At 42.9% G+C, this 22,991-nt stretch overlaps 10 protein-coding genes across 10 annotated transcripts; 3 read left to right on the forward strand and 7 right to left on the reverse strand.

The window, feature by feature from the left end:
- Positions 1–49: 49 nt before the first annotated feature.
- Bfra_010677 (putative trna (guanine-n -)-methyltransferase protein) lies at positions 50–1,001 on the reverse strand (the record flags this gene model as incomplete). The annotated part of the gene is made up of 3 exons (XM_037341014.1): positions 50–537; positions 590–804; positions 856–1,001. 3 exons carry the CDS (start codon positions 999–1,001, stop codon positions 50–52), a joined length of 849 nt encoding a protein of 282 aa, XP_037186657.1.
- A 927-nt stretch (positions 1,002–1,928) lies between these two features.
- Positions 1,929–2,360, forward strand: Bfra_010678 (uncharacterized protein; the record flags this gene model as incomplete). The annotated part of the gene is made up of 2 exons (XM_037341015.1): positions 1,929–1,994; positions 2,046–2,360. The coding sequence occupies 2 exons, from the start codon at positions 1,929–1,931 to the stop codon at positions 2,358–2,360; spliced, it is 381 nt and encodes a 126-aa protein (XP_037186658.1).
- A 35-nt stretch (positions 2,361–2,395) lies between these two features.
- Bfra_010679oa (putative homoserine dehydrogenase protein) lies at positions 2,396–3,550 on the reverse strand (the record flags this gene model as incomplete). Its single annotated transcript, XM_037341016.1, has 2 exons — positions 2,396–3,456; positions 3,517–3,550. The coding sequence occupies 2 exons, from the start codon at positions 3,548–3,550 to the stop codon at positions 2,396–2,398; spliced, it is 1,095 nt and encodes a 364-aa protein (XP_037186659.1).
- Positions 3,551–3,918: 368 nt separating this feature from the next.
- Bfra_010680 (uncharacterized protein) lies at positions 3,919–5,022 on the forward strand (the record flags this gene model as incomplete). The annotated part of the gene is made up of 1 exon (XM_037341017.1): positions 3,919–5,022. One exon carries the CDS (start codon positions 3,919–3,921, stop codon positions 5,020–5,022), a length of 1,104 nt encoding a protein of 367 aa, XP_037186660.1.
- A 493-nt stretch (positions 5,023–5,515) lies between these two features.
- Bfra_010681 (putative brct domain-containing protein) lies at positions 5,516–8,247 on the reverse strand (the record flags this gene model as incomplete). The annotated part of the gene is made up of 4 exons (XM_037341018.1): positions 5,516–6,118; positions 6,167–7,607; positions 7,654–8,087; positions 8,146–8,247. 4 exons carry the CDS (start codon positions 8,245–8,247, stop codon positions 5,516–5,518), a joined length of 2,580 nt encoding a protein of 859 aa, XP_037186661.1.
- A 726-nt stretch (positions 8,248–8,973) lies between these two features.
- On the forward strand, positions 8,974–10,593 carry Bfra_010682 (putative toxin biosynthesis protein; the record flags this gene model as incomplete). The annotated part of the gene is made up of 3 exons (XM_037341019.1): positions 8,974–9,168; positions 9,219–9,357; positions 9,650–10,593. 3 exons carry the CDS (start codon positions 8,974–8,976, stop codon positions 10,591–10,593), a joined length of 1,278 nt encoding a protein of 425 aa, XP_037186662.1.
- Positions 10,594–11,669: 1,076 nt separating this feature from the next.
- On the reverse strand, positions 11,670–13,410 carry Bfra_010683 (putative triacylglycerol lipase protein; the record flags this gene model as incomplete). Its single annotated transcript, XM_037341020.1, has 5 exons — positions 11,670–12,199; positions 12,260–12,585; positions 12,634–12,713; positions 12,765–13,109; positions 13,162–13,410. The coding sequence occupies 5 exons, from the start codon at positions 13,408–13,410 to the stop codon at positions 11,670–11,672; spliced, it is 1,530 nt and encodes a 509-aa protein (XP_037186663.1).
- Positions 13,411–15,660: 2,250 nt separating this feature from the next.
- On the reverse strand, positions 15,661–16,766 carry Bfra_010684 (putative glutathione s-transferase ii protein; the record flags this gene model as incomplete). The annotated part of the gene is made up of 2 exons (XM_037341021.1): positions 16,257–16,766; positions 15,661–16,114 (listed from the first exon to the last, which is right to left on the reverse strand). Exons 1-2 carry the CDS (start codon positions 16,742–16,744, stop codon positions 15,661–15,663), a joined length of 942 nt encoding a protein of 313 aa, XP_037186664.1. The 5' UTR covers positions 16,745–16,766.
- An 866-nt stretch (positions 16,767–17,632) lies between these two features.
- Positions 17,633–19,728, reverse strand: Bfra_010685 (putative zn-dependent hydrolase oxidoreductase family protein; the record flags this gene model as incomplete). Its single annotated transcript, XM_037341022.1, has 3 exons — positions 17,633–17,979; positions 18,131–18,957; positions 19,355–19,728. 3 exons carry the CDS (start codon positions 19,726–19,728, stop codon positions 17,750–17,752), a joined length of 1,431 nt encoding a protein of 476 aa, XP_037186665.1. The 3' UTR covers positions 17,633–17,749.
- Positions 19,729–20,989: 1,261 nt separating this feature from the next.
- Bfra_010686 (putative pre-mrna splicing factor protein) lies at positions 20,990–22,822 on the reverse strand (the record flags this gene model as incomplete). The annotated part of the gene is made up of 7 exons (XM_037341023.1): positions 20,990–20,996; positions 21,115–21,512; positions 21,611–21,710; positions 21,766–21,842; positions 22,327–22,493; positions 22,565–22,693; positions 22,771–22,822. The coding sequence occupies 7 exons, from the start codon at positions 22,820–22,822 to the stop codon at positions 20,990–20,992; spliced, it is 930 nt and encodes a 309-aa protein (XP_037186666.1).
- Positions 22,823–22,991: the final 169 nt, after the last annotated feature.

The raw sequence follows: 22,991 nt of genomic DNA on the forward strand, positions 1-22,991 counted from the left end.
TGTAAATGGCATCCCCTCTAGATATTGTAATATCTGCTGCACCCCTCTTTTACCAAGGAGGATCTTCCAAACGCTTGAATAATGCAACAAATTTTGGTCCGTTATTCCTCGTAACCTTCTTTCCTTCTTCAGTCTCCGTTCTCATTATATTGACACATTCATCAGCTTCTTGCTCCTCTTCTACAACACGCTCAAAAGTAGGATGTGCATTGAAATGTGTGACCATCCAATTATGAAGGTCTTCAACATCGGTAATGGTATATATGATTCCTCCCGGTCGAACTACATAAGCATACTCAGCGGCTAATGTGGTCGATACAATTCTGGCCTTATGCTTTCGTGCTTTGAAATGAGGATCTGGAAAGCAAAGGAAAATCTTTGAGAGTTGATGTTTTTTGAAGAAATTTGGCATAAATTTCATGGTATTGGCTCGTATGCACGAAGCATTTTGAAATAGACCAGATTCTTTTTCTTGAACTCTTAGAGCTTTAATTCGTTCTTGTACATATTCTGTGACTTGTGCTCGAATCTCCATACCTGTTATAAAAGATTAGAGTTGTGTGAAGCCATTGTAAGGAGTGATTCATACCAAGAATTAAAGAATTTGGTAATTTGGGAGCTAAAGCTACTGTCAAACCACCAAACCCACAACCAATGTCTGCAACTTCAACATCTTGCTTCATCTTCTTGACGCTGCTAGAGTCTGCACCTGTTGAAGGTTCTTCTGTTCCTTCAGAAGCCGTTGCGGACTCTGCATAGGCGGGGTAATGCGAAGCCCAATCCATCTGAGCTGGGGAAGCGGGACTAATACCAGTCAATGAACCCTCCTACAATGGCAATTGCAAGCATACGTACTATGCCAGACGATGATCCGAGAAAGGATTTGCATGCGCTCTCTGTCTGTAGAACTTCTTCTTTGGCAATTCCTTGCTCTCCTCGCCATTTTCTCTCGCAGTTCTATAATCCTCCCTTTTCTGCTTTTTATTCGGTGGGCCTGCCATTTTGATTGTAGAACTTCTAAAACTTCTTGACAGTCAATGATATTTACCTTGATATAATGGAATAAGCAATGTCCGAAAAGATGGGAGGCTGTGGTTGTAGTTCAAACGAGGCTTTAGCATGACGGAAAAGCTCAAGGCTGAACTTTTTTTTTCGCATGGAACCTCAAATGCACAAAATAAAATATTAGTGGATGGTGGATTATTTAATTTCTATTTTAGTCCATTTTAATACATTTTAGTAAATCAGAGGCCGTGAGTTTATGGATTTTTAGCATTTTTTTTAACTAAATTATTAAACCCTTGTGGATACAAAGCTACAAGGTCCATGGGTAGGTATGATTGACACAATGATACCTACCCCTAGCAACCTTAATCGTCATCTTGGGCCACCGCAGTATTCTGATTGCGATAACAACATTATTCATCCCCAGGATATTATATCCAAACATTATGAAAGACGACCTCCATAAATTACAATATTACAATAAATTACAATAAACCTCGAGAATTTCATCAAGGAATGAAATCGACATTCGTTACCAATATCATTACTTGAATTCAGCTCTTGGCCAGAGGCTGATACAATTGCACTCAATCTCTTTAGGTATGTGCTTGTACCATAAGCATTGAAGTATTTAAGCCATTCCATCCCTCATTCTTCATTCTTCCTCATTACTGTCTCTCCATTCCTCTCAAATTCCATATATCGATATGTGAAAAGACCGACCATTCACTTTTCACTCCCATATCATCCTGATTCGAGAAGATCGTACTTGGCGACTACATTTCGGCCAACAAGCATTTCCTTACAGCTTCCGGAGAGGAACACGAACTGCATACGGTTTCTCAGCATTATCGCCCATTCGATCTTTTAACGTCAAGAGGGGGGGTTTTTATCTTCGCTCCCTGGGAGTCTTTTCATATAACATGCCGTGGTTCTCAATTCTCCCTGAAAGTTTAGCGTTTGTCGAAGTGTGGGCTAGAAACACGTTTGTACGTATCTGGTACTAAGTACTTCGATCACTGAACTAACATCATACATAGTTTGTACTGGGTATACTGTGCATAGGACCCTGGCTATTGACTCTCCTCTTCGATATTATTTTCTACCTTTTCCGCTTAATACATCATGAAATGCCTTATTTTGGTGGGCGAGCAAGAGATAGACCACGACCGCGTGCACCGAGCTTGAGCGAACGACCGAATGGCCAAGGACGACCGAGAATCTTAACAATGCCCTCAGTGAATGGGACAGTCAATATAGCAGGAATATTAGAGGAAACAGCTGAGGGAATAAAGAAGGGAATAGAGGAAGCAGCGCAACCACGAAAAGATAGCGGCGCGATAGTAGACGATTGAACAGCAAACAACTTTTATGGTATTATAACATGATTTTAAGACAATCTTTCGAGGACCTTAATAAGATCACCTGTGACACCCATTGCTGTGACATCTCCTCCAGCACCAGCTCCTTGAATGATTAAAGGATTGGATCCATATCGCTTCGTGTAGAAGCTGATGATGTTATCACTTCCCTTGAGGGCAGCAATTGGGTGGGATTTGTCGAATTTCTCCAAACCCACCTTCACCTCCTTCTTTGCGACATCGATACTACCAACAAATCTTACAACCTTACCCTCCTTCTCAGCGGCAACCTTTGTTTCCTCCATTTGGGAATCGAACTCTGGCAATTTTTGAAGGAATTCCTCTCCACTTGAAACACTCTCCAATTCCTTGGGAATCAAGCTTTGGACCGGGAACGAAGTTGGAGATTCCACCTCGAGACCTGCCAATCTTGCCAAGATTGTCAACTTTCTGGCGACATCCAGACCGTTCAGATCATCTCTTGGATCTGGCTCGGTATAACCCAACTCCTTTGCTTTAGCGACCTCGGAAGACCACTTTCCTCCCGAACCTTCGGTAGGAGCGAATGAGTTAAACAAAAAGGACATGGTACCGCTGAAGACACCTTCGATTTTAGTTACGGAATCACCTGTGTCGACCAATTCCTTCAAAGTAGAGATAACTGGTAATCCAGCACCAACTGAACTCTCATGATACACCTTAGCTCCGGATGAGGAAGCTGCGGAGAAGATATCCAGCCACAATTTATATGATCCAGAAAACGCCTTCTTGTTGGGAGTGACTATCGAGATGCCCTTGGACAAAACTTGTGGGTATGCATCTGCGACATCTTGCGAACTCGTGTTGTCGACAAGGACGACCTTTGCAGGTGCAGCTGCTAAGTATTCAATGATCTTTGGCAAAGAGAGTGGTTCTTGTGTGGAGTCTGCGAGGGTATTTGAGAGGTTGGAGTATGAAAGAGGAGTGTATTTTGGGCTGTAGAGAACTTTCTTGCTTCTTGAAACGAAGATGAGAGATATTTTGGACGAGGTAAATCGTTGAGAAAGAGCTTCAAGTTGAGATAGAAAGCATTTTCCTACACCACCAGCACCTAACCAAGTATTAGCTAATTAGAGCTCATGTCAAACCATCAAAGATTGGAGATTACTACCAATGACTGCCACGTAAATTTCCTTAGCTACCATATTGACTTGATTTGTGGATGGTTAAGATTGAGGATTGAAGATTGATCAATTGCAGATTATTTGGGTTTAGATAAGGTTAAATGTCTTGCTCGTACTGAAGAATCAAAATGTTATGAATAATGAGCAATCACGGAAGGATTGCAGGTGGTGGGGTTGTTTCCATGCACAATTAATCCGATCTCGCACATGTTGATACCCCTCTCTCTGATATCCACTTTACTAATTTCCATTGGTCAATCACAGATGGACGAGGCCGTGATTTCGAGCTCCCCAGATTCCCTCAGCCTTACGAGAATATACATCAATCAAATCGATGATCGCATTACCTCCATCTCTCCTTCAACCACCACAACAATAATTCCTACAAAATGTCCAACGACCCTAATAATCTTTACAATTTCAAAAAACCTAAACTTCACTCCTCGTCTGCTAAAGAATTATCCTCATCCACAAACCTCGCATTCTCCTCGACTCTCTCATCTCTTCTCGCTTCTCAGACACAGGAATCTTCATCATCATCCGCTACCCGCGGTCGTCCTCGTCCTTCAAAAGCTAAAGAAGACATCTTCAAAACCCATAACAAAGGAACCAAGAAACGCGCCGCAAAAGATTTAGAAGACGATGAGGATAGAAATATATACACCCAGATTCGAAAGACTGGCCAGGGAGAAAGAATAGATGATAGCACGCTTCACAGGAGTAAAAAACGACTTGCTGAAAAAGCAAAGATTTATTCGCGGTTAAAACGCGGTGATCACGATAGACTCGGAAACGGAAGCGGAAACGGAGATGGAGATGAAAATGAAGAAGCGGAAGGACTTGTAGATTTCGATCGCAAATGGGTGGAAGGGGGTGAAAAGGACGAAGACTCCGATAGCGATGATTCTTTTGGTGGCGGCGCTTCAAACGCAGAAGATAACCAACTCGTCGAATATGAAGACGAATTCGGTCGTTTGCGTCAGGTAACCAGGAAAGAAGCGCAGCGTCTCGAGCGCCAACGTAGGAATGCCCTCCTCGGCGCAGAAGAACTCGAGCGTATGTCCGCGCGTCCTGCTCAACCTGCTCAACTCATCTACGGCGATACTATCCAATCATCTGCGTTTACATCGACGCTAGATTCCGAAACCGCGGAGAAAATGGAGGAGTTGGCGAAGAAGAGGGATAGGAGTGCGACGCCGCCGGAGATGAAACATTATGAGGCGGATAAGGAGGTGAGGAGTAAAGGGCAAGGGTTTTATAGTTTTTCAAAGGATGAGGAGATGAGGAAAGAGGAGATGGAGAATTTGGAGAGGATGAGGAGGGAGACGGAGAGGGGGAGGAAAGAGAGGGAAGGGCTAAAGGAGAAGAGGAAGAGAGAGATTGAGGAGAGGAGGAGGGTATTGGGGGAGAAGAGGGCGAAGAAACAGGCGGATGCTTTTTTGGAGGGATTGGGGGATGTACCTACGCCGACGTTGATGGATGGAAAGGAGTGAAAAGAGTTAGGAGTGATGTTGATATTCTATGGCACACGCATACTTGAGCTACGATGCAATTCTCGTCATTTGGTGCAGGATTTGGGGCTTAAGCATCGAGCGCTCTGAGAAAATTACGGAGTCAGGAATATGAAGATTGCAGACATAGAAAGATACGAACCATGATACCCCAAATATATTGACATTTAATTCAACAAAACCCCTTGAAGATTCTGTACCATCTCTCTAGACAAATCTTTCAGAAGAAGCAATGCATCAAGAACACTCGTTTTGCACAAAATTAATGGTATACGTATCTCATAAGCTAAAATACAACCCTACATATCAATATTACATCTAGCTCCCAAAATACCTCCAGCCTGCAAAGGACATCGCTTCTTTTCTTTTGTACCCCGTCCGTCCAACCAAAAAGCCCAAAAGGTATATGAATACATCGCCATCCCTAATCGCCAGCGAGAACATTAATTGATGCTTCACCACCCACTTCGTCGAATTAACGCTTCAGCAAATACTTTTTGTCCCACTTGATTTGTTGAGACATAGCAACATCTAATAACCATTCGACCTTGACAATCCTCGGTTCCATATTTCCCGCCTTGGCCATTTCTTCGAACTTCGAATAGAGAGCTTGTTCAGATCTCTTGTCGCTGCTGATTAAGTAAACTGGCTCTGGGGGTCCATCATCTTCTTCCGGCTTGGTAGGTTTGATAGTTGGACGTCCTTTGAAAGTACCAAAAGTAGCGCCGTTGACTTCTGCAATTTCCCGATAAGTTTCAACGCCATTGTCGATGTCAACAGTACAGTATATTGGAATTGTGTTCAGAAGTCGACCTTTGTTAATTGTCGCACGTTTCAAAGCATCCTTCAACTTGACATTGTGCTTCTTTTCGTTTTCTACATCTACCAATGGAAAGTCTTCGACGTCCAGCATCTTTCCGGCTTTGATACAAGCCTCAATATACTTCTCTGATACGACGGTAGGTCCATGTGCGAGACCGACAAGAAATTTCCTAGTTCGAACCATTTTGGGCGCAGCCATGATGTTGACTTTTCCATAACCAGTCCATAGAGAGATACCAAGACTACGTAGTTTTTTCTGATGAAGGTTAGTAAAGGCCGTGACACAATAGATGAACCAACTTACAGTATCTGTATCCTCCTTGGTTGGCGCATCTGGATTGGACCAAGCCTTGTAACCAGTGACAAGCATGCGAACTTGGACTTCTGGTTTTGATGCAGTTCTCGCCTTCTTTGATGGGCGAACATCAACCTCCTCGCTACCACTGTCACTATCCTCATCATCTTCTTGATGTTTTACCACTGGACTCGAATTGCGTTGCAAATCTCGTTCCTTCTCGATTTTATTCGCAGCCCGATCACCCCCAAATACATGCCCTTTTCTCTTCTTCTCTAATTCGTACTTTGCAATATCAGGGGCCAATTGATGAAGGGCATCGATTGCTTTACTTTTAGCACTTCGGCTACTAGTCGATGAAGGGGTATCATTTTCTTTGCCCAAAGATGTGCGCTTCTTGCCAACCGGTGTAGAAAGAACATTTGTAGAGACTGTGGAGTTTGTAGAAGTCCCCTTGCCTTTGGCTTTAGGTTTTGGAGGAGGTGCAATTACTTCAGCTCCCTCACCTTCAGTTTCGCCATCCATATCATGATCTCCCTCTCCATCTACATCCCGATCTCGAATTGTCAAATTCTTCATTTTGGACGGCTTTGGACTATTCGGACCTGGTATGGGATCTTTGGGAAAGTATTTCTTCTCCAAGGCCTTTTGATCAAATTGAGTTTGGCCAATAACCTCACCAAGATTTGTTCTTGGAGGGAAATGGATATAACGAGGATTCGTTAATATCTGAACCTCGCACTTAGCATAACTTTCTTCAAGCCAAAGGTGATTGATCATGTTAATATTCCATTCAGCAGCTGCATTACACTTCTCACTAGCCTTTCGAGCGGTAATCAGATGCGTATTATCTTGCTTCATGCTTTTTGTAAATTCTCCACCAGCGGCATTTACCAAATTTTCAAGGTAGATGCGAGCCTCACCACCATAATTGGAGAGAGTTATCTTGTAATTCTCGAAACCTGGTAAACCTCCTTTCGGAATAGGATAGTGAAGAAGTCTCCGAGTAGGATTTGTCCATGTGTTATGAGCAATCATATAGTAAAGCCATGAAAGATTGCCCACGTGGGTTGAAGGTGACCGAGAGGCAATGACATAATTTCTACCCTCCCGGTAATTACAAACAAACATATCAGCTTGACGTACTGAGTTTGTAATCGTACCTTGCCCATGTTCGACGAGATCCGAGAGTAATCTGGTGAGTCTGCTTCCAAGGTCTAGGTCTTTAGACAACATCACCTTCTTATCTTTAAAAACATCCAGTTTACGTTGTATTGGGGAAACAGTTGGAGTCTCGAGCATATCTGAGTGCGCTGTAGTAGCACCTTCAAGTCGTGAGGAGGAAGGTATTGGCAGACTATCTTCAGGATTCAGGAGAAATATCTCGGGATTTGGGAGCAAATATGGACGTTCGTCTATGCGTCTTCCTAATTTTAAGCAATCATCAAACCTGCATTTGATTAGTTGAGAATATCTGCCAAAGTCGAAACACTTACCACTGTGGAAGGACGATTTTGCATTTCAATCCCTTGTCCTTCGCCGCCTGACACTTTGGATGATCCATACTAAGAGCACAAATATGAGTGACCAATTTAGTTAAGCTATTACTTTCCATTCCACCCATAGCACATGTAGCACCAATTATCGCAACTTTGTCGCCCTGTGGAATATCTGCGCACGTAAGGTGGACATTGGAAAAGATATATCGTTCATCTGGTGTGTATGGACGAATTGGTGCTTGTCTGCGTCTGCTTAGAGATTGTGTTACCCATTCAGGTGTGATGACTGGTACAAGCAAGAGACCTGCTTTATCGTAACATGCGAAGTCGGTGGTAGTAGAGATAATATGGGTAACTTCCTCCAAGTTCATGCTATCGTCTGTTTTCTTAATTTCTGCCGAAGCACCATTGTCCTCAAGAATTTCTCTTAACTACCGATTTGTGTCAGTACACACATAAGATATCATGGATGGTTGCTTTGAGGCATACCTGTCTTGCTTGAGGTATTGGAAGCTCTTCGCTCAAAATAATAGTGATAGCACAGCTATCGAAGAGGGGAAGGGGAGCGGCGCCACTTTCTACTTCAGTCATGTTGAGATACAAATCTACATGCACAATAGAAAGAGTTTATGAAACGTAGCAACAAGTGCAGTAAATTGGCGAGGGCCTGGCTAATAAGTACTGCTACAATGTTTGCTTGATGTAATGTTGAAATGTCGAAATGTTGAAATTGTGTTTGATCTACCAAATCGACCTACGCGGATTGATGCGCGTTTCTAGAATCACGTACTTTAAGAAAACACGCTAAAATGACAGGGGTCAACTGATTGGTTTTGACAGGTAATCACGTGTGAGCTTGCACCCTCACTTCGATCAACCTTTACAAATCTAGGGATCTCGGGGGAGAACCGTTTCAGGCCTTTGGTTTTCGCAATATCGACAAAACTTCATTAATATGGAACTTTGTTTTTGAGATGTATCGAGATGTTTCAGCCAAATGATAATTGGTCAATTATACTAACAACTAAAATTTAAAAACTAAAAACTACAGGATAATTCCCGCTTCCCCCTTTTCCGCTAACCTAGTGTTACCGGGCTGGGGCCGAGGCTTGTGATGCATACCGGCTTGGTACTCAAATCTGTGTATGTTTCGTTCTCCATGAATAGAACCTAATGTTCAGTTCTTTACATACTATTCTTCCAATCAAACTCAAAGAGCATCGATACTGCATTCTCTTTGCTGTGCCTTCAACCTATATATATATATACCCCTTTCACCTATCAAAATAAGGGTTCATCCCCCACATTTACCCCATCATGCACTCCACAGTCTTTGAGGTAAAGGAACACTCTCTCGAATGTCAACACATTAGGGAATACCCTCGTGCCACTTCAAATACCCAAGAAGATGTGTTACATCTAGCAATCAAACAATATATCCCTCGAGATAATCCCAACCCACAACCAGGAGATGTGACTATAATTGGTGCTCATGCAAATGGTTATCCAAAGGTAGATTTTCCCCACGCGTTTGAATAATCCCACCAGCTAAAGACGTACAGGAATTATATGAGCCATTATGGGAAGATGTTCATGCACGCGCAAAAGCCAATGGCTTTAAGATACGAAGTATTTGGATAGCAGATTTAGCTCACGAAGGCGCTAGTAGCGTTCTAAATGAGCAGTTATTAGGAAATGATCGTACGTGCTAGTTTTATTGGTTGACAGATTGTTTTTTATTATATTACGGCGGTGTCAGCTATGATCCAGAAATTGAAGCCTTCGAATTCTACAAGAGTGGGCGGAGGGCTTGCAAGTTGCACACCTAGAAGTCGATTTTATGGCATAGACTGCAATCCCTACTAGGGCCTTGACATGTAACCCCGAACCACAATTCATATATGTCCCTAACATCACGGCTCTCTTTCATTTACTTAATTCAACTTGATTCTACGAGTCCTTATCATATCCAGTACTCTCTAACACCTTCCAGCATCATGGATAGATCATGCCCGGGATCTCCTCCATATGGTGAACACCTACCGTGCCCAAATGCCTCTTCCCATAATTGGAATCGGCCATTCTTTCGGCGCCAATATGCTGACCAACCTCTCCCTCATGCACCCCCGTCTTCTGACCACCCTGATAATGCTCGATCCCGTAATCCAACAATATGCATCTACCCCCTCCAATACTACCTCACCCAATCAACTCTCCACCTTCCGTCGTGACCTCTGGCCTTCCCGTGCCGCCGCCGAAGCTTCCTTCCGAAAATCAAAAGCATACTCCAAATGGGATCCCCGCGTCCTAGACCGCTGGTGTCAATATGCCATCCGCTCAACCCCAACTACCATCTACCCCAATGAGCCATCAGGCAGCACAACCCTAACCACAACCAAACACCAAGAATGCTTCTCCTTCATGCGTCCCACTTGGGAAGCTTTCTCCGAAGATGGTAAAACTATCATTCGTCCAGATCTCATCCCGGATCTACACGAGACCAGTCCAGCAAAATATCCTTTCTATCGCCCAGAACCCATCAATACACTTCTACGACTTCCGCAACTCCGTCCCTCGGTTCTTTATATCTACGGTGCTACAAGTGACGTCTGTTATCCCCAGTCTCGGGTTGAAAAAATGTCTATGACGGGCACCGGACACGGAGGAAGCGGAGGGGCTAAAGAAGGAAAAGTTAAAGAAGTCGTGCTGGAAGGAATAGGTCATCTTGTGGCGCAAGAAGCAACGGTACAATGCGCAGATGCTTTGACTCCCTGGATAGGACAAGAATTGAAGAGGTGGAGAAGAGAACAGGAAGAGTATATAGAATGGACTAAAAAGGGCTTGATTGAGAAACAGACATTTACCGAAGAATGGAAGAGAAGAGTGGGGGGGCCACCAAAGAAAGCTGGAGCAAAGATTGAGGGGAGTAAGCTGTGAAGTGTGAATTATGAATTTGTAGTGGTGAACTTTCAGATGTAGGAGTAAGTATTAGACGATCATGGAGTTCCCACAACTACACTATTTTCCTAGCTTTATTAGACTGATTTCAAGACTTCCACTTCAGATGAAAAAGCTTTGTTATCCTATAGACACTTATACAATTGCTGTTCAACTAAGCCCTGTGTATAATAGTTATCACGGTCAAATGTCATCATTCCTCTAACATACTTCAAGCACCATGCCACCTACTCCATTCCAATACACAATTATCCCATCATCCCAAGCCCATAAAAAGCACCCAGAATCATCAGAACCCAACGATAACCCATCTATATTCTATACCTCTTCGTTGGCTCACTAAATCCTATACAGGTATATTACCTGCCACACACATCCCAAGTTCGGTAATATATGGGAATCCCACGTGCTGCAAATGTGAGACGAGAAAAGAGGAGAGGGAATGGGAATGGGCAAGAAATATACAGGGTAAGTGAAAGTGAGCTCTTCATATATCTCTACAAGAATTGAGGACTCATATCCGTTTTAAATGCTCGCTCATCACCAGTATGGGTATTTATGTAGAGGTTCTCTGTCTCTGTCTCTGTCTCATCTGTCTTATCGATTCGTTTCGCACCGTGTTGATTCGAACTCATCACATGTGGTTACAATCAAAACCATTGATTATCAATATGTAAGTACAAATATCATGCATGCCAGCAATGTAATGTAATGGTGTCCCCGATTCATAGAATGACTCCAATCCAATGCAGCGTCCATGTAAAACCACCGTATTCCCTGATCCTATTCTCGTGTAGCATCAGTGTATCTCATCTCCCAATCAGATGATAGTGAAGCCCCTCCGAAGACCTCAACCCATTGCACAATCACCCATAAATCTTCTTTCTAATCCAATCACCATCCAAAGTCTCCGGAATCCTAACCCCAAGCCCCATAACCCATGCAAAACTACTGTTCCATCCTTCCCGCCAACCCTCTCCAAAAATTACACCTCTCCACCAACCCCCCATCAATCTCCTCCATCACAGTCCCATTCGTCTCAATCTTCAACCTCCTCAGTCTGCCCCCGCCGCACTCACCTCTCCCAAATTTTCCCAATGCGGCGCCCCCGCTCCCTTCCCCCAATTCGGATCCAGCTCCCTCACAAACCCTATCCAATACTTCATCGTGACCCCCACAATCTGTCGATTGTAACTCAGATAGCTACCTCCGTCTCCGGTCTGCGTATTTCCGGGTCCGAAAATGGCTGGGAGTTCGAAGACGTGCGGGACGCCGAGGCCAGCGGAGATGTTATCCGTGTCTTGGACGTTGAAGCGGTAGAACCAGACCTGCTTTGCGGTGTTGAAGGTGGCGAGGTGGGTGGAGATGAAGAGGGCGGGACAGAAGAAGGTTGTTTCGCCGTAGGCGGCGGAAGCAGAGGGGAAATATGCGTTGTGTTTTGGGAGGGGTGTGGTGAGGGGATATTGCGTGTTGATAGAGTCGAGATCTGTGGAGGTGAGACCGGGATAGTTGTTTTTAAAGAATGTGGACGTGTCGTTTGGAGAAGCGGCGTTGGGGGCAAAAACTGAACCTTCGTTTGTTACGTCTATATGTTCAAATGATCAGTATATATCTTATGAAAGTTAAAGAAGATGTAACGACAAACCTCCAAACATGATCGGCAAATCAACAAACAATCCCTTCTCAAAAAGAACATAAGGATAATCCCTTATAAAATCTCCATCAATAGTTGGCGTCCAATAAAAGAGCGGACTTCCACTCTGTCCGGGATACGGAGATGCAACATTAGCAGCTTGAAGAACCGCTGTACTTTGAGTTCTCAAGCACGCGAGTGCATCACCTGCTGATCCGCAACCAGCCGAATTTGCATAACGATCGAATTGCCATTCTAATTCTGGTACGAGGGGTTGTGTTGGAAAGAAAGGAGATTCGCCAATGGCACCGATGAAGAGATTATCATTTCTTCCTCCACTTTTATGGGGTTAGTAAAAGAGTATCTCAGTAGATGTTTAGACTCACTATGCAGTAAGGTGGAGTGCGACAGATCCACCACCCGCAGAATCTCCGTGAATCACCACATGATCCGGATTACCACCAAACTATATTTTCATTAACATGTATCTGTAAATCAGCTGTTTACACATCCATACCTGAGCAATGTGATCTCGAACCCAATGTAGCAAGAAACGTTGATCAAGAAGTCCAGCATTCAAATCACCATTCCCTCTCACTTTCTCGCTTGTCAAAAATCCAAATGGTCCAACCCTATAGTTAAAATTGACAAAGACAATTTCATTATTCGATGTATTGACTACTGTCGAGCCATTAAAATTGGCATTGGAATTGGATATATATCCACCTCCTTGTATGAAGACCCATACTGGAAGTTCGGAGGCCGGTGTAGCAGTACTCGGCGTCCATACATTAACGAAAAGACAGTCTTCCGATTGTGAAGAGGTGGGTCCATTATCAGTAGCGAGACAAATCGGTCCAAACTACAAGAGAATATTAGTGAATATCGAATCTGGCATGTGATCAATTTCATACCGTTTGAGCATTTTGGACACCATCTAAGCTTTGCGGCGGTTGAGGAGCGCGGAATCTTAAATCACCAAGAGGAGGAGATGCATATCTCATTCCTAGGTATTGAGTGATTCCTGAGCTTAATAAGGTACCCTGATATTGAGCATATCCTAGATCTACAAGAGAAGTTTGATGTTTTATTCTAGCTTGGATTGGTGATGAGATAGCGGTTGTGATAAGGTAGCAGGCTGCGACTGCCAGTTCGAGTAACATTTTGAATAAGTGCGGATACGTAGAATGTTCAGTATGTTCGTTTGAGGGGAGCCCAACCAGAGCGAGATGAAAGGTAGTGGAACGCCAACGTACGTAAGATTGGTGGAGGATAGAGAAGATGATTTGAGACGGGCGTTATATGGTGTATTTAGAAGATTCTCCAAATAGGAAGACTTGAGGCTCGAGAAGGAGAAGAGTAGTTTGAGGGGAGATCACCTGCTAGGTGAGTCTGAACACGTGGACATGTATGTATGGGTGATATACAATGGTGAATAGCGATAATATGAGACTCGTATCGACAATCCGATGGGAACTATGACAAAAAGTCCTTGAATGCTCAAAATCTTCACACCGCCACCCCCATACAACCGATGAAAAATGTTCAAGGGCGGTGATTTGGAAAGTCTATACCAAAAAGCATTTCAAGCGCTATCCCATCAAACATACAAGCCACTAGCTATACCAAAAATTTCTACACACGCACAAAACACTTCTCATCATACTGAAGATCTAAAGTAGCACTTGCTATAATCCTTGCTTGTACTGTATATGTAACTGTACCCATACATCTACACAATCCATTCGATTTGTGCATTCCACGTAAGGAAAGAAGAAACACCGACAAATCTAAGTCATCCCCATTCCATGCATATCATTTTAGACCCATGGAACTAAAATTGCCGAACTCGGCAATCATGAAGACTGAGCACAACGCGATGGCGGGTGATCATATCCATGCACGGAGCGGGATAAATCAATATTGATTCATGCCGCACGAACCATTTATGCTTGCGGGAGCTAATGTGAAGGATTTCGCAATCCAGCCACACAAACCCCAGCAAGTCGACATGAGTCTAGAGAATTTGAATTGGAGAATGACCACTCAATTGCCATGTGTGCATAAGCTTTTCTTCTGCAGTATTCATCGGAACTACAACCTTGTTGCACGAGTAGTGTGGGTGGGTTTGATATTGCGGGGTACCCAGCACTTGAATAAATGAATCGTGTTTTAGCCGAAAAATACTCGAGCACGCGAATTGACGGGGTGCGGTGCCTCGGGTGGATTTACTGATTTACTCTATAAAGATGAGAGTCATACATAAAAGAGGATGGATATGTTAATGAACAGAAAAGAAAAAGATGGAATGGGGTGGGATGAATAATCACAAGGATACATCATTGGCATCCTACTTCTCAACCAAGAAACCCGTGTATCTAGCAGTATAGTAGTTAATTCCCTCATGAAGACTTCATGATCCAGATAAACACAACATACCGGTACCCCTAAACCAACCATCTACCCTCTCTTCTCCATCCAGCATTGCAACTTCTCTACCAATCGGCCCTCCATATTCATGGGGGCAAGCCCCCAAACCCCCATATCCTCGCTACGCTCGAGTATTCCATTATATATTTTCTTATCAATATTGAGTGATCTGCCCTCCTCTAAAGTCTCAATAAAAAAAGGCTCCGCTGATGCACAAACCTCAAATCTCAAATCAAGGTTCTTTTCCTACCTACCTATACATAATTCTACACAAGAGTGAGGGAAGACTTAAATAAATATCCCATATATACATTCATATATGTGATTCTCTACCAAAGTAACACTCAAGTAGCTGTTTATCTCCTCGTCAAGAAACTACCTACCCTCCACAAAAAATCATACCGTATCCCCCTTTTCCCTTTTCCCCCAAAAGAAATCCCACCCAGAAAACAACTCCCTCACCTCCGCACAACATCACGCTTAATATCTAAAAATGAAAATATATATACTCGTATAACAGATCCACTTAGCAATGCATCTTTATCGACTACAACTACAATGCGATAACATGTATGAATGCTACTACTATACTCTACTCTACCCTGCCATATTCTACAATATGTTCTCCTCATTCTACCCCATTATACTACACTACATACCATACACCCAACTCTCGAGCGCAGCGAGCAAATGGGGGTTTGGGGGCTTGCCCCCACTAGTCAAGTTGATTATAATAATGACAATGATTGCGTTTTTGAATTCGAATTTTAATATAGTTTGGTTTGGTAGATGGGTCTAGTCTACTCTATACTTGATTATCACGTTTGTTCGCTGCTTGATTTTCTGCGATGGATATTCATTCAGGAGTTAGATCAAATCTATATAATATGGTATTATAATAATAGACTCTTTATTCTCTTTCTCTCTCCAGATCTAACATTCCATGCATGCGAATAATCTATCCACCTGCGACCAAGACAAAATCAAGGCGAAGCATACTTGTAGCCATACTTCTCCTTCGCCTCCTCCCCCAATTTCTTCAATTTCTCCTCCCCCTCCCTAAACTCCTTATCTTCCCCAAGTCTCTTCTTAAACGCCTCATTAACCAACTTACTCTCACTCGGCACACTAATCCCCTTCTTCACCGCTTCCCTCTCACTAATCCTCTTCCACCACTTCTCCAAATGCTCAAACTTGGCCAAATCCACCCCCGCAAAATAAGCCACGTTGACCCAGCTGAAATTCGCAATATCGGCAATACTATACTTTCCCTTTCCGGGACCGACGATGTACTCGCGATCCTGCAGTTGGGCATCGAGGACGCCGTAGAGACGCTCGGTTTCGCCAATATAGCGTTGGGTTGGGTAGGGGATGCGTTCTTTGGCGAGACGGTAGAAGTGGTTTGCTTGGCCTTGCATGGGGCCTAGACCGCCGTGTCTGGATTTTGTTAGCTGCTTGTACTCTTTTTATCTGGTTACCCTGGCGTTCCCTCCTCCTTCTCAAGAAGAAAGACGTATTTAAAGAAGGAAGATGAATAGAGGAATGAAGAGATAAAAAAATAAAAATAACAAAAACTCACTGCCAAGCAACCCACTGCTCAACTCTACTCCTATCCTCCTCCTCCTCAAAACTAAACTTCCTCTCTACATCATAATTCCTCGTCAAATACGCCAAAATCGCCGCTCCCTCAAACACCGCAAACCCATTGCGATCATGATCCACAATTGCCGGAATCCTGCCATTCGGGCAGATCTTCGTGAACCATTCTTCCTTTTGGATATTCTCCATAATGTTAATCGCTTGAAACGTGTATTCTTTTCCATAGGCGGCTTTGAGCTCTTCGAGCAAAATGCTGATTTTATGTCCATTGGGGGTTCCCCACGTGAGGAGCTCGATGCCGGATGTGGCAATGAGACCGCTTGGTCTGTTGGGGGAGTCGGAGGATGACATGGCTCGTGTGGTGGTGGTGGTGGTGGTGGTGTGGAATGTAGTTGTAAAACGAGAAGGAGAAGCAATGTAATTTTTACTAGAAGATTGGAAGAGTCGATTGAAAGATGTTTTGAACATGAGGAAAGGAAGGAAGAAGGAGGGAGAAAGAAACAAAAGATTGAAAAGCTTTAGTGTGGTAGGTTTATATAGGTAGATATTCTCACCATGGGATTATTCCGTTCTATGCCAATATCTATGTAATACAAACAACTATGTAGCTACTAGGTATGTATAATGATGACGATGACAAATCCAAGAGGGTCACAAAGCAACTTTTGCTTAGAAATAAAGCTCTCAGTCTGTCGGTCTCGGGTTTTGGAGAAGAGCGACGAATTTCAATGGAGCAAGAGTTGTCATTTCAATTGATAAGGAACTAATTAAGGATAGGTATTGTATATATCGTATATATTCTAAGTACAATAAAAATAATAAATAAAAATAATAAATAAAAATAATAAATAAAAATAATAAATAAAAATAATAAATAAAAATAATAAATAAAAATAATAAATAAAAATAATAAATAAAAATAATAAATAAAAATAATAAATAAAAATAATAAATAAAAATAATAAATAAAAATAATAAATAAAAATAATAAATAAATAAAATAAATGAGGTCAATTTATAGCAAGGTAGTAGTAATACATAGATAAATCTGATGACAACATCACATTTGTAGTCCATACAAAGTACGTGATATGCCTATCGCCGTTCAAGAATGATGTCAAGCTTTTGGAGGCAATACCGAAAGATCGGGAGATCATCGAACATGCGGGGTAGATTGGTTTCCAACTGTTAGCTGTAGGTAGGTGCCGACGTAATTAATTACCTGATGATTGTTCCATCATGTATGATGTGAGACTTTAAGTTTTAAAATAAGGATATAAAATGAATATAAAATGAATTAATTCTATTGCTATTTACAATACTAGGTAATTGAAATTTTTAGATTCAAATGTATTTCTTAAATTGCATATTAAATAATTGCCCTACAGCCGATTTAGATAATTACAAATGACATCATCGTCATCGTCATCGTCTCTATCAACATCGACATCTACCCTCTAATCAAGATTCAACCTAAAACTCTCTACTCTCCCCAATATCACAAACATCAAAGACTCCCGTCTCGGGTATGTTCTTCCATGTCAAAGCTTTCTTCAATAATTGAGGTGGTTCCATAACCGCTTCAGGTGTCAAAACCCATGTTCCCCAATGGATCCCCATAGCACGTTTACATTTGGTATCAAGGAATATATTGACCGAATCGAAAGGATTAGCATGCATGGGAGAGAAAATGTGACGAGGTTCTAGGGGTGGATATTAGTTTAGTGCTCTGAGGGGAGGGTGGAAGCCATAAAAAGTGTGTAAAGTATGACAAGGAAGCAAGATTAACATTGTCATCCTTCCACACAAAAAGAAGAAGCGAAGGAGTTAAACAACACAAAATCCAAAACATACCATAAGCACCAATAGGTATAAGTCCCAAATCAAAAGGACCTCTTAATTCTCCAATCTCTTTAAAAGCGGGACAGACAGGTAAATGTTGATACTCAGGTCCATAATCATCAGTTCCCTTAGGAACTTGTGGAACAGCTCGATAACCAGTATCTCCACCAAACCAAACAGATTTCGAGTTGGAAGTAACAGCAAACGAACACCACAGTGTATGTCCTTTATCAAAGGCCGTACGCGCGGATGTATGTTGGGAGGGAAGACAACTTATGCGCGCTGTTATGGGAGATATGGATGTGGGAGACGAAGAAGGGGACGAAGGTGGTGGAGAATTCTTGGAAGACGTTTGAGAGGAAGTGGAAATAAGTTTCTCTCCTGTAACAGGAGATAAAGTAACATCGATATCTTCCCACCAATCCATCTCCACGCAATTCTCAATTCCACATTCCTTAAACCATTTCTTCAATCCCAGTCCTACAATAAATTGAGCGTTCGGATGACTTTTATGTATTTCCATAACTGTAGGATGGCTTAAATGATCATAATGACTATGACTTATAACCACAAAATCAACAATTGGAATCTCGGATAATTTACAAGGGATAGGTGTATAGCGTTTGGGGCCCATAAATGAAAATGGTGAACAACGTTCTTCAAAGACAGGATCGAAGAGTACACGTAGACCGGAGGGATATTCGACATAGTAACAGGCATGTCCGAGCCAAGTTGCGCGGAGGGAAGATGTAGTACGAGTAGGTAGGAAGGTAGGTTTTATGACGGGAACCGTTGGAGGAGTGGTATCTGGTGTGCCGAATTCTCCGGATAGTTTGGCTCTGCAAGATAGAACAATGTGATTAGCAAGAGTGTGGTGAAAAGTTTGGGTAAATGGATAATTCTTCGATAGTCCAATTGAATCTCTATATTCTCCATGTACTCAAAACGACGCTCCGCTGGCCCTCCGGGGGCCACTGCCGTGGAGGCAGAATATTTTGGAACGAGCCACAAAAAGTAATGGAAATATTGACAAGGAAACTTCCCTCAACATATTCTGTCCATCCACCTGAGACCATTATCATGGAAGAAGGATGTGATGTGGAAACAATACAACAAAACCATTAACACAAAAGCCCTCCCACCTCAATTGATCTCCCATAGATCCAATTGAACCATTACTTATTCATCCGCCCATCTCCCACTGTCCAAGCCAAAATAAATAAAATAAAAACCTACCTAGCCATAGCCATCCCAATCCCTAACACCCCCATCTCCTTCCACGAATCCCATGGATTCGTAAACCCCTTCCCCTCTCCCTCCTTCAAATGATGTCTCTTCTCCTTCGCATTTTCCGGGATCTTATCCAGCGCAGCCGGACTACTCATACTAGCTGCAAAGAGCATTGCGCCTACGACAGAGCCTGACATGGCTTTAAGGGTGTATTTGGGATTGGGTGTGGATGAATTGGGATTGGTTGAGGAAGAAGAAGAAGAAGAAGAAGAAGAAGAAGAAGAAGAGTATGGTGATGTTGATGATGTTTTGCGCGGTCGTGGTAGTTGTCGTGGACGATGCCGAAGCTTGAGGAGGGAATGGAGAGGAGAGATGCGCATTTGTATGTATAGAGAGAGAGAGAAGAAATGAACAAAGGGAAGAAGTAAATGAGTTTTATACGAAATGTATGGAAAAGGATACTTCCCAATCTGAATCAATCTTACTCTCAATACCCAGGTAGATGGATAGGCTGACAAGAATTGCGTTGCTAGCTACCAGGTATGTATCGTATCATATGGTATGGTATTAAATTGTATGTATATTCCATACCTACACTTCACGCGATTGTACTTTACAATAACTTACGTACATACATCATCACCTCAAGACACAAGCAAGGACCACCAAAAAAATGCGAATGCGAACGGTGGAATAGTCTTATCGTCTTATCTCCGTCTCTTCCAAACTTTAAAATGGAGCAAGGCACGTGTAAGGTTACGGTACGGTACTTTGGCACATCATGGACATGGACATGGAGATTTCCATCTCCCGAGGCCCGAAGTCGAGAGAAAGAATGATCTCTGAATAGTTTCTTTTGGCTTTTACGAATAGCCCATTCCATTCCATCCCATCTCGTCTTATTCATTCATACTATTCCATCAAACTCACTCATCCAGCTCATCGCATCTAACGTCATCCATCCATCCAATGAACACTCAAATCTTCGCAAAACCTATCTGTCTAGGCACCTAAGCAATTTCCGAGTATACATACCCATCCACCTACCTATCTACCTACCTACCTACCTACTCACACTTACTTGTTACTCACTTGTCTACTCACCTATCTACCTGCTGGACACTGAGTGAATACAATAAATGCATCTTGGTTAGCTGATCCTTCATCCGTTATCCCCCTGCTCTACTCATTCAATCAATCCTCTTCCTGAGTTCTCTGTACTTGCAAGTGTCCATCATGGTTTAGATGAAACTCCTTTCCTCTACACAATTTATATATCTTTTCAAAGTGCATACCGGTAATAGGCATGCCTTCTGAATACATCTTACATAGATCAAGTACATGACAGTCACAGAAAATTCAAAAGGCACAAATCACATAAAGTTCGCAAATAAAATAGCCATTGATTTCTAAAATACATGTCATAAGGGTGAAAATCATAACTCAAAGTCATGTCCACCCCTTGAAAGAAAAAGCATGTCCTCGTGTTACAAATGATAAAAGAACGATCCCCGGGTATGCTTTTGAATGAGCAAAAGAAAAATAACAAGATTGAATAGAGCCAACTAGCGAAATCCGTGTATTCACATCATAACCTTACGTGAGAAGCCCTAAAGACGTTACCTCAAAACGCCCCTGGGCCTATTCACTGTGAATCATCAATAGAAGAACATTTCATATCCCACCCGGTTGTCGTTAAAAATCTATGTTATGTGAGCAGAATCCAAATGGTTACTTTTGCAACCGATTTGGAAAGGATGATTTACCAGTAGCGGCCGCGACGGTATCCGTCATCAGCATATCCGGCATCTCTTGGTGGGTAATCTCTTGGAGGAGGACGATCATAAGGTGGTCTACCATGTCCATTGACGTATGGGTCAGCGGGAGGGTAATCACGACGATAAGGATCATCAAAACCTCCACGACGTGGTGGTGGGTAATCATCGATTGGACCACGAGGTCTAGGTGGTGGAGAACGACCGTAACGACCACGATCATCATCATAATAAGCACGACGAGGTGGGCTTCGATCGCGATAGGCATCACGTCGAGGACTATAACCTCGGGGTGGACCACGTCGATCATAATCATCAATGGGGTAAGGTCGTCCTCGAGGCATTGGGGATCGAGATCTAGCACGATCACGAGGGATATCAGGTTGGGTCTATTTAATCTCGTTAGTATCATCATCATCAAAAAAAAGGCCTGCGATGGCGAATGGTAATTTAAGATGTGCAAAGTAGGAAATGGAATGCATCTCACATCAGCAGTGCAAGTGACTCGAGCACCTTTAAATTCACGGCCGTCGAGTTTTTCGACGGCAGTCTTTAGATCTGCAGCAGTTTCGAATTCGACAAAGCTTCTGTTTGGTCAAAAGTTAATAGTCATCCAATCTAAATTATCTAGAAGTCACTTACCCTTTACCATCACGGTCGCGACCAGTTTCCGAATAAACGACGTCGAGGCTGGATTGACGAGCGAAGTCTTTAAGATCCTATATCCAGAAATCCACGTAAGTTGTTGTCCTGGACTGTTGAGCTTTATGAATGCCAAAGGATGGATGTTGCCCTTGAATTAGTAGCCAGGAATCTCTCTTTAATGAAGATAGCGCAGATTCACCTTCCAGAGGTAGGCCATCTTTCCAGCGCCACAATGACCATGATCCGGTTATGCAAGGGCAATAGCAAGCAATGATAGCAAAAAGGAAGTCGTGACATGATAAAAAGGGCGGATAGCGATTAACGTTTGTATGTGTCCATGAAATCCTAGTCGCCCGCGCAAATGCACTTGCATATTGTTATGGCATGAAAAATACAAATTCCATAACAAGCGCGTCGCTGACCAGGATTACAATGGTAACTTGGCCAGTGACGGTATGTTTAGAGGGAAGGCGTCCAAAACGATTATGATGTGGTATATAGTCCAAATAGCAATGATTGAGATCCATGAGTCCGGATGAAGGAACGGGGTAAACAGACCTGCCAGCTGGTCTCACCTGGAAGTCCAGAGATTTGCATTCGATGAGGGGTACGTCTGGGACGAGGAGCAGTTCGCTCAGGGTTATTGGCAAAGGTATCTCTGTTACGAGTACCACGAGCGAATTGTACAGTCAAGCGTTCGCCCATAAAGTCGGAACCGTGGAAGGCTGTGAAGAAGAAAATGTTATTAATTATGTTCGGGATCGGGATGATTTGGTGTGATTGTTGATTTCCTTACCAGGAACGACATCGCGCGCATCCATTGCATCTTTGTATTCAATGAAACCGAATCCATTCATAAGTTTAATCTCGGTGATTTCGCCAGTGCCGTGCGTGTTGAAATGAGCTTCAACATCAGCTTTGGTGGCTATTGAGAAATGGAAATGGTTAGTAAATGGATTGTTTGGGTGTCGCATGTCAATTGAAGATGTTGAATCAGCTTACCACTGCGAGGGAGATTTCCCAGGTAGAGTCTGGTCGAGGAAACCTCTGTCATCTTGATGTAATTGATGTTGTTAAAACTTGAGAGGTTGATTGTCGATGGATGTGATAGTTGGGTAGTGTGAGGGTGTTGATAGTTGAAAACTTTCGGCGTTCGACTTTTTCTTAACTTCGGGAAGCGGGAGCTTAATAAGATTGAGACCAACGCCGTCGTCGCGATCGCA

Source organism: Botrytis fragariae (genome assembly GCF_013461495.1).
Source record: "Botrytis fragariae strain BVB16 chromosome Unknown tig00000797, whole genome shotgun sequence".
Taxonomy (NCBI): Eukaryota; Fungi; Ascomycota; class Leotiomycetes; order Helotiales; family Sclerotiniaceae; genus Botrytis; species Botrytis fragariae.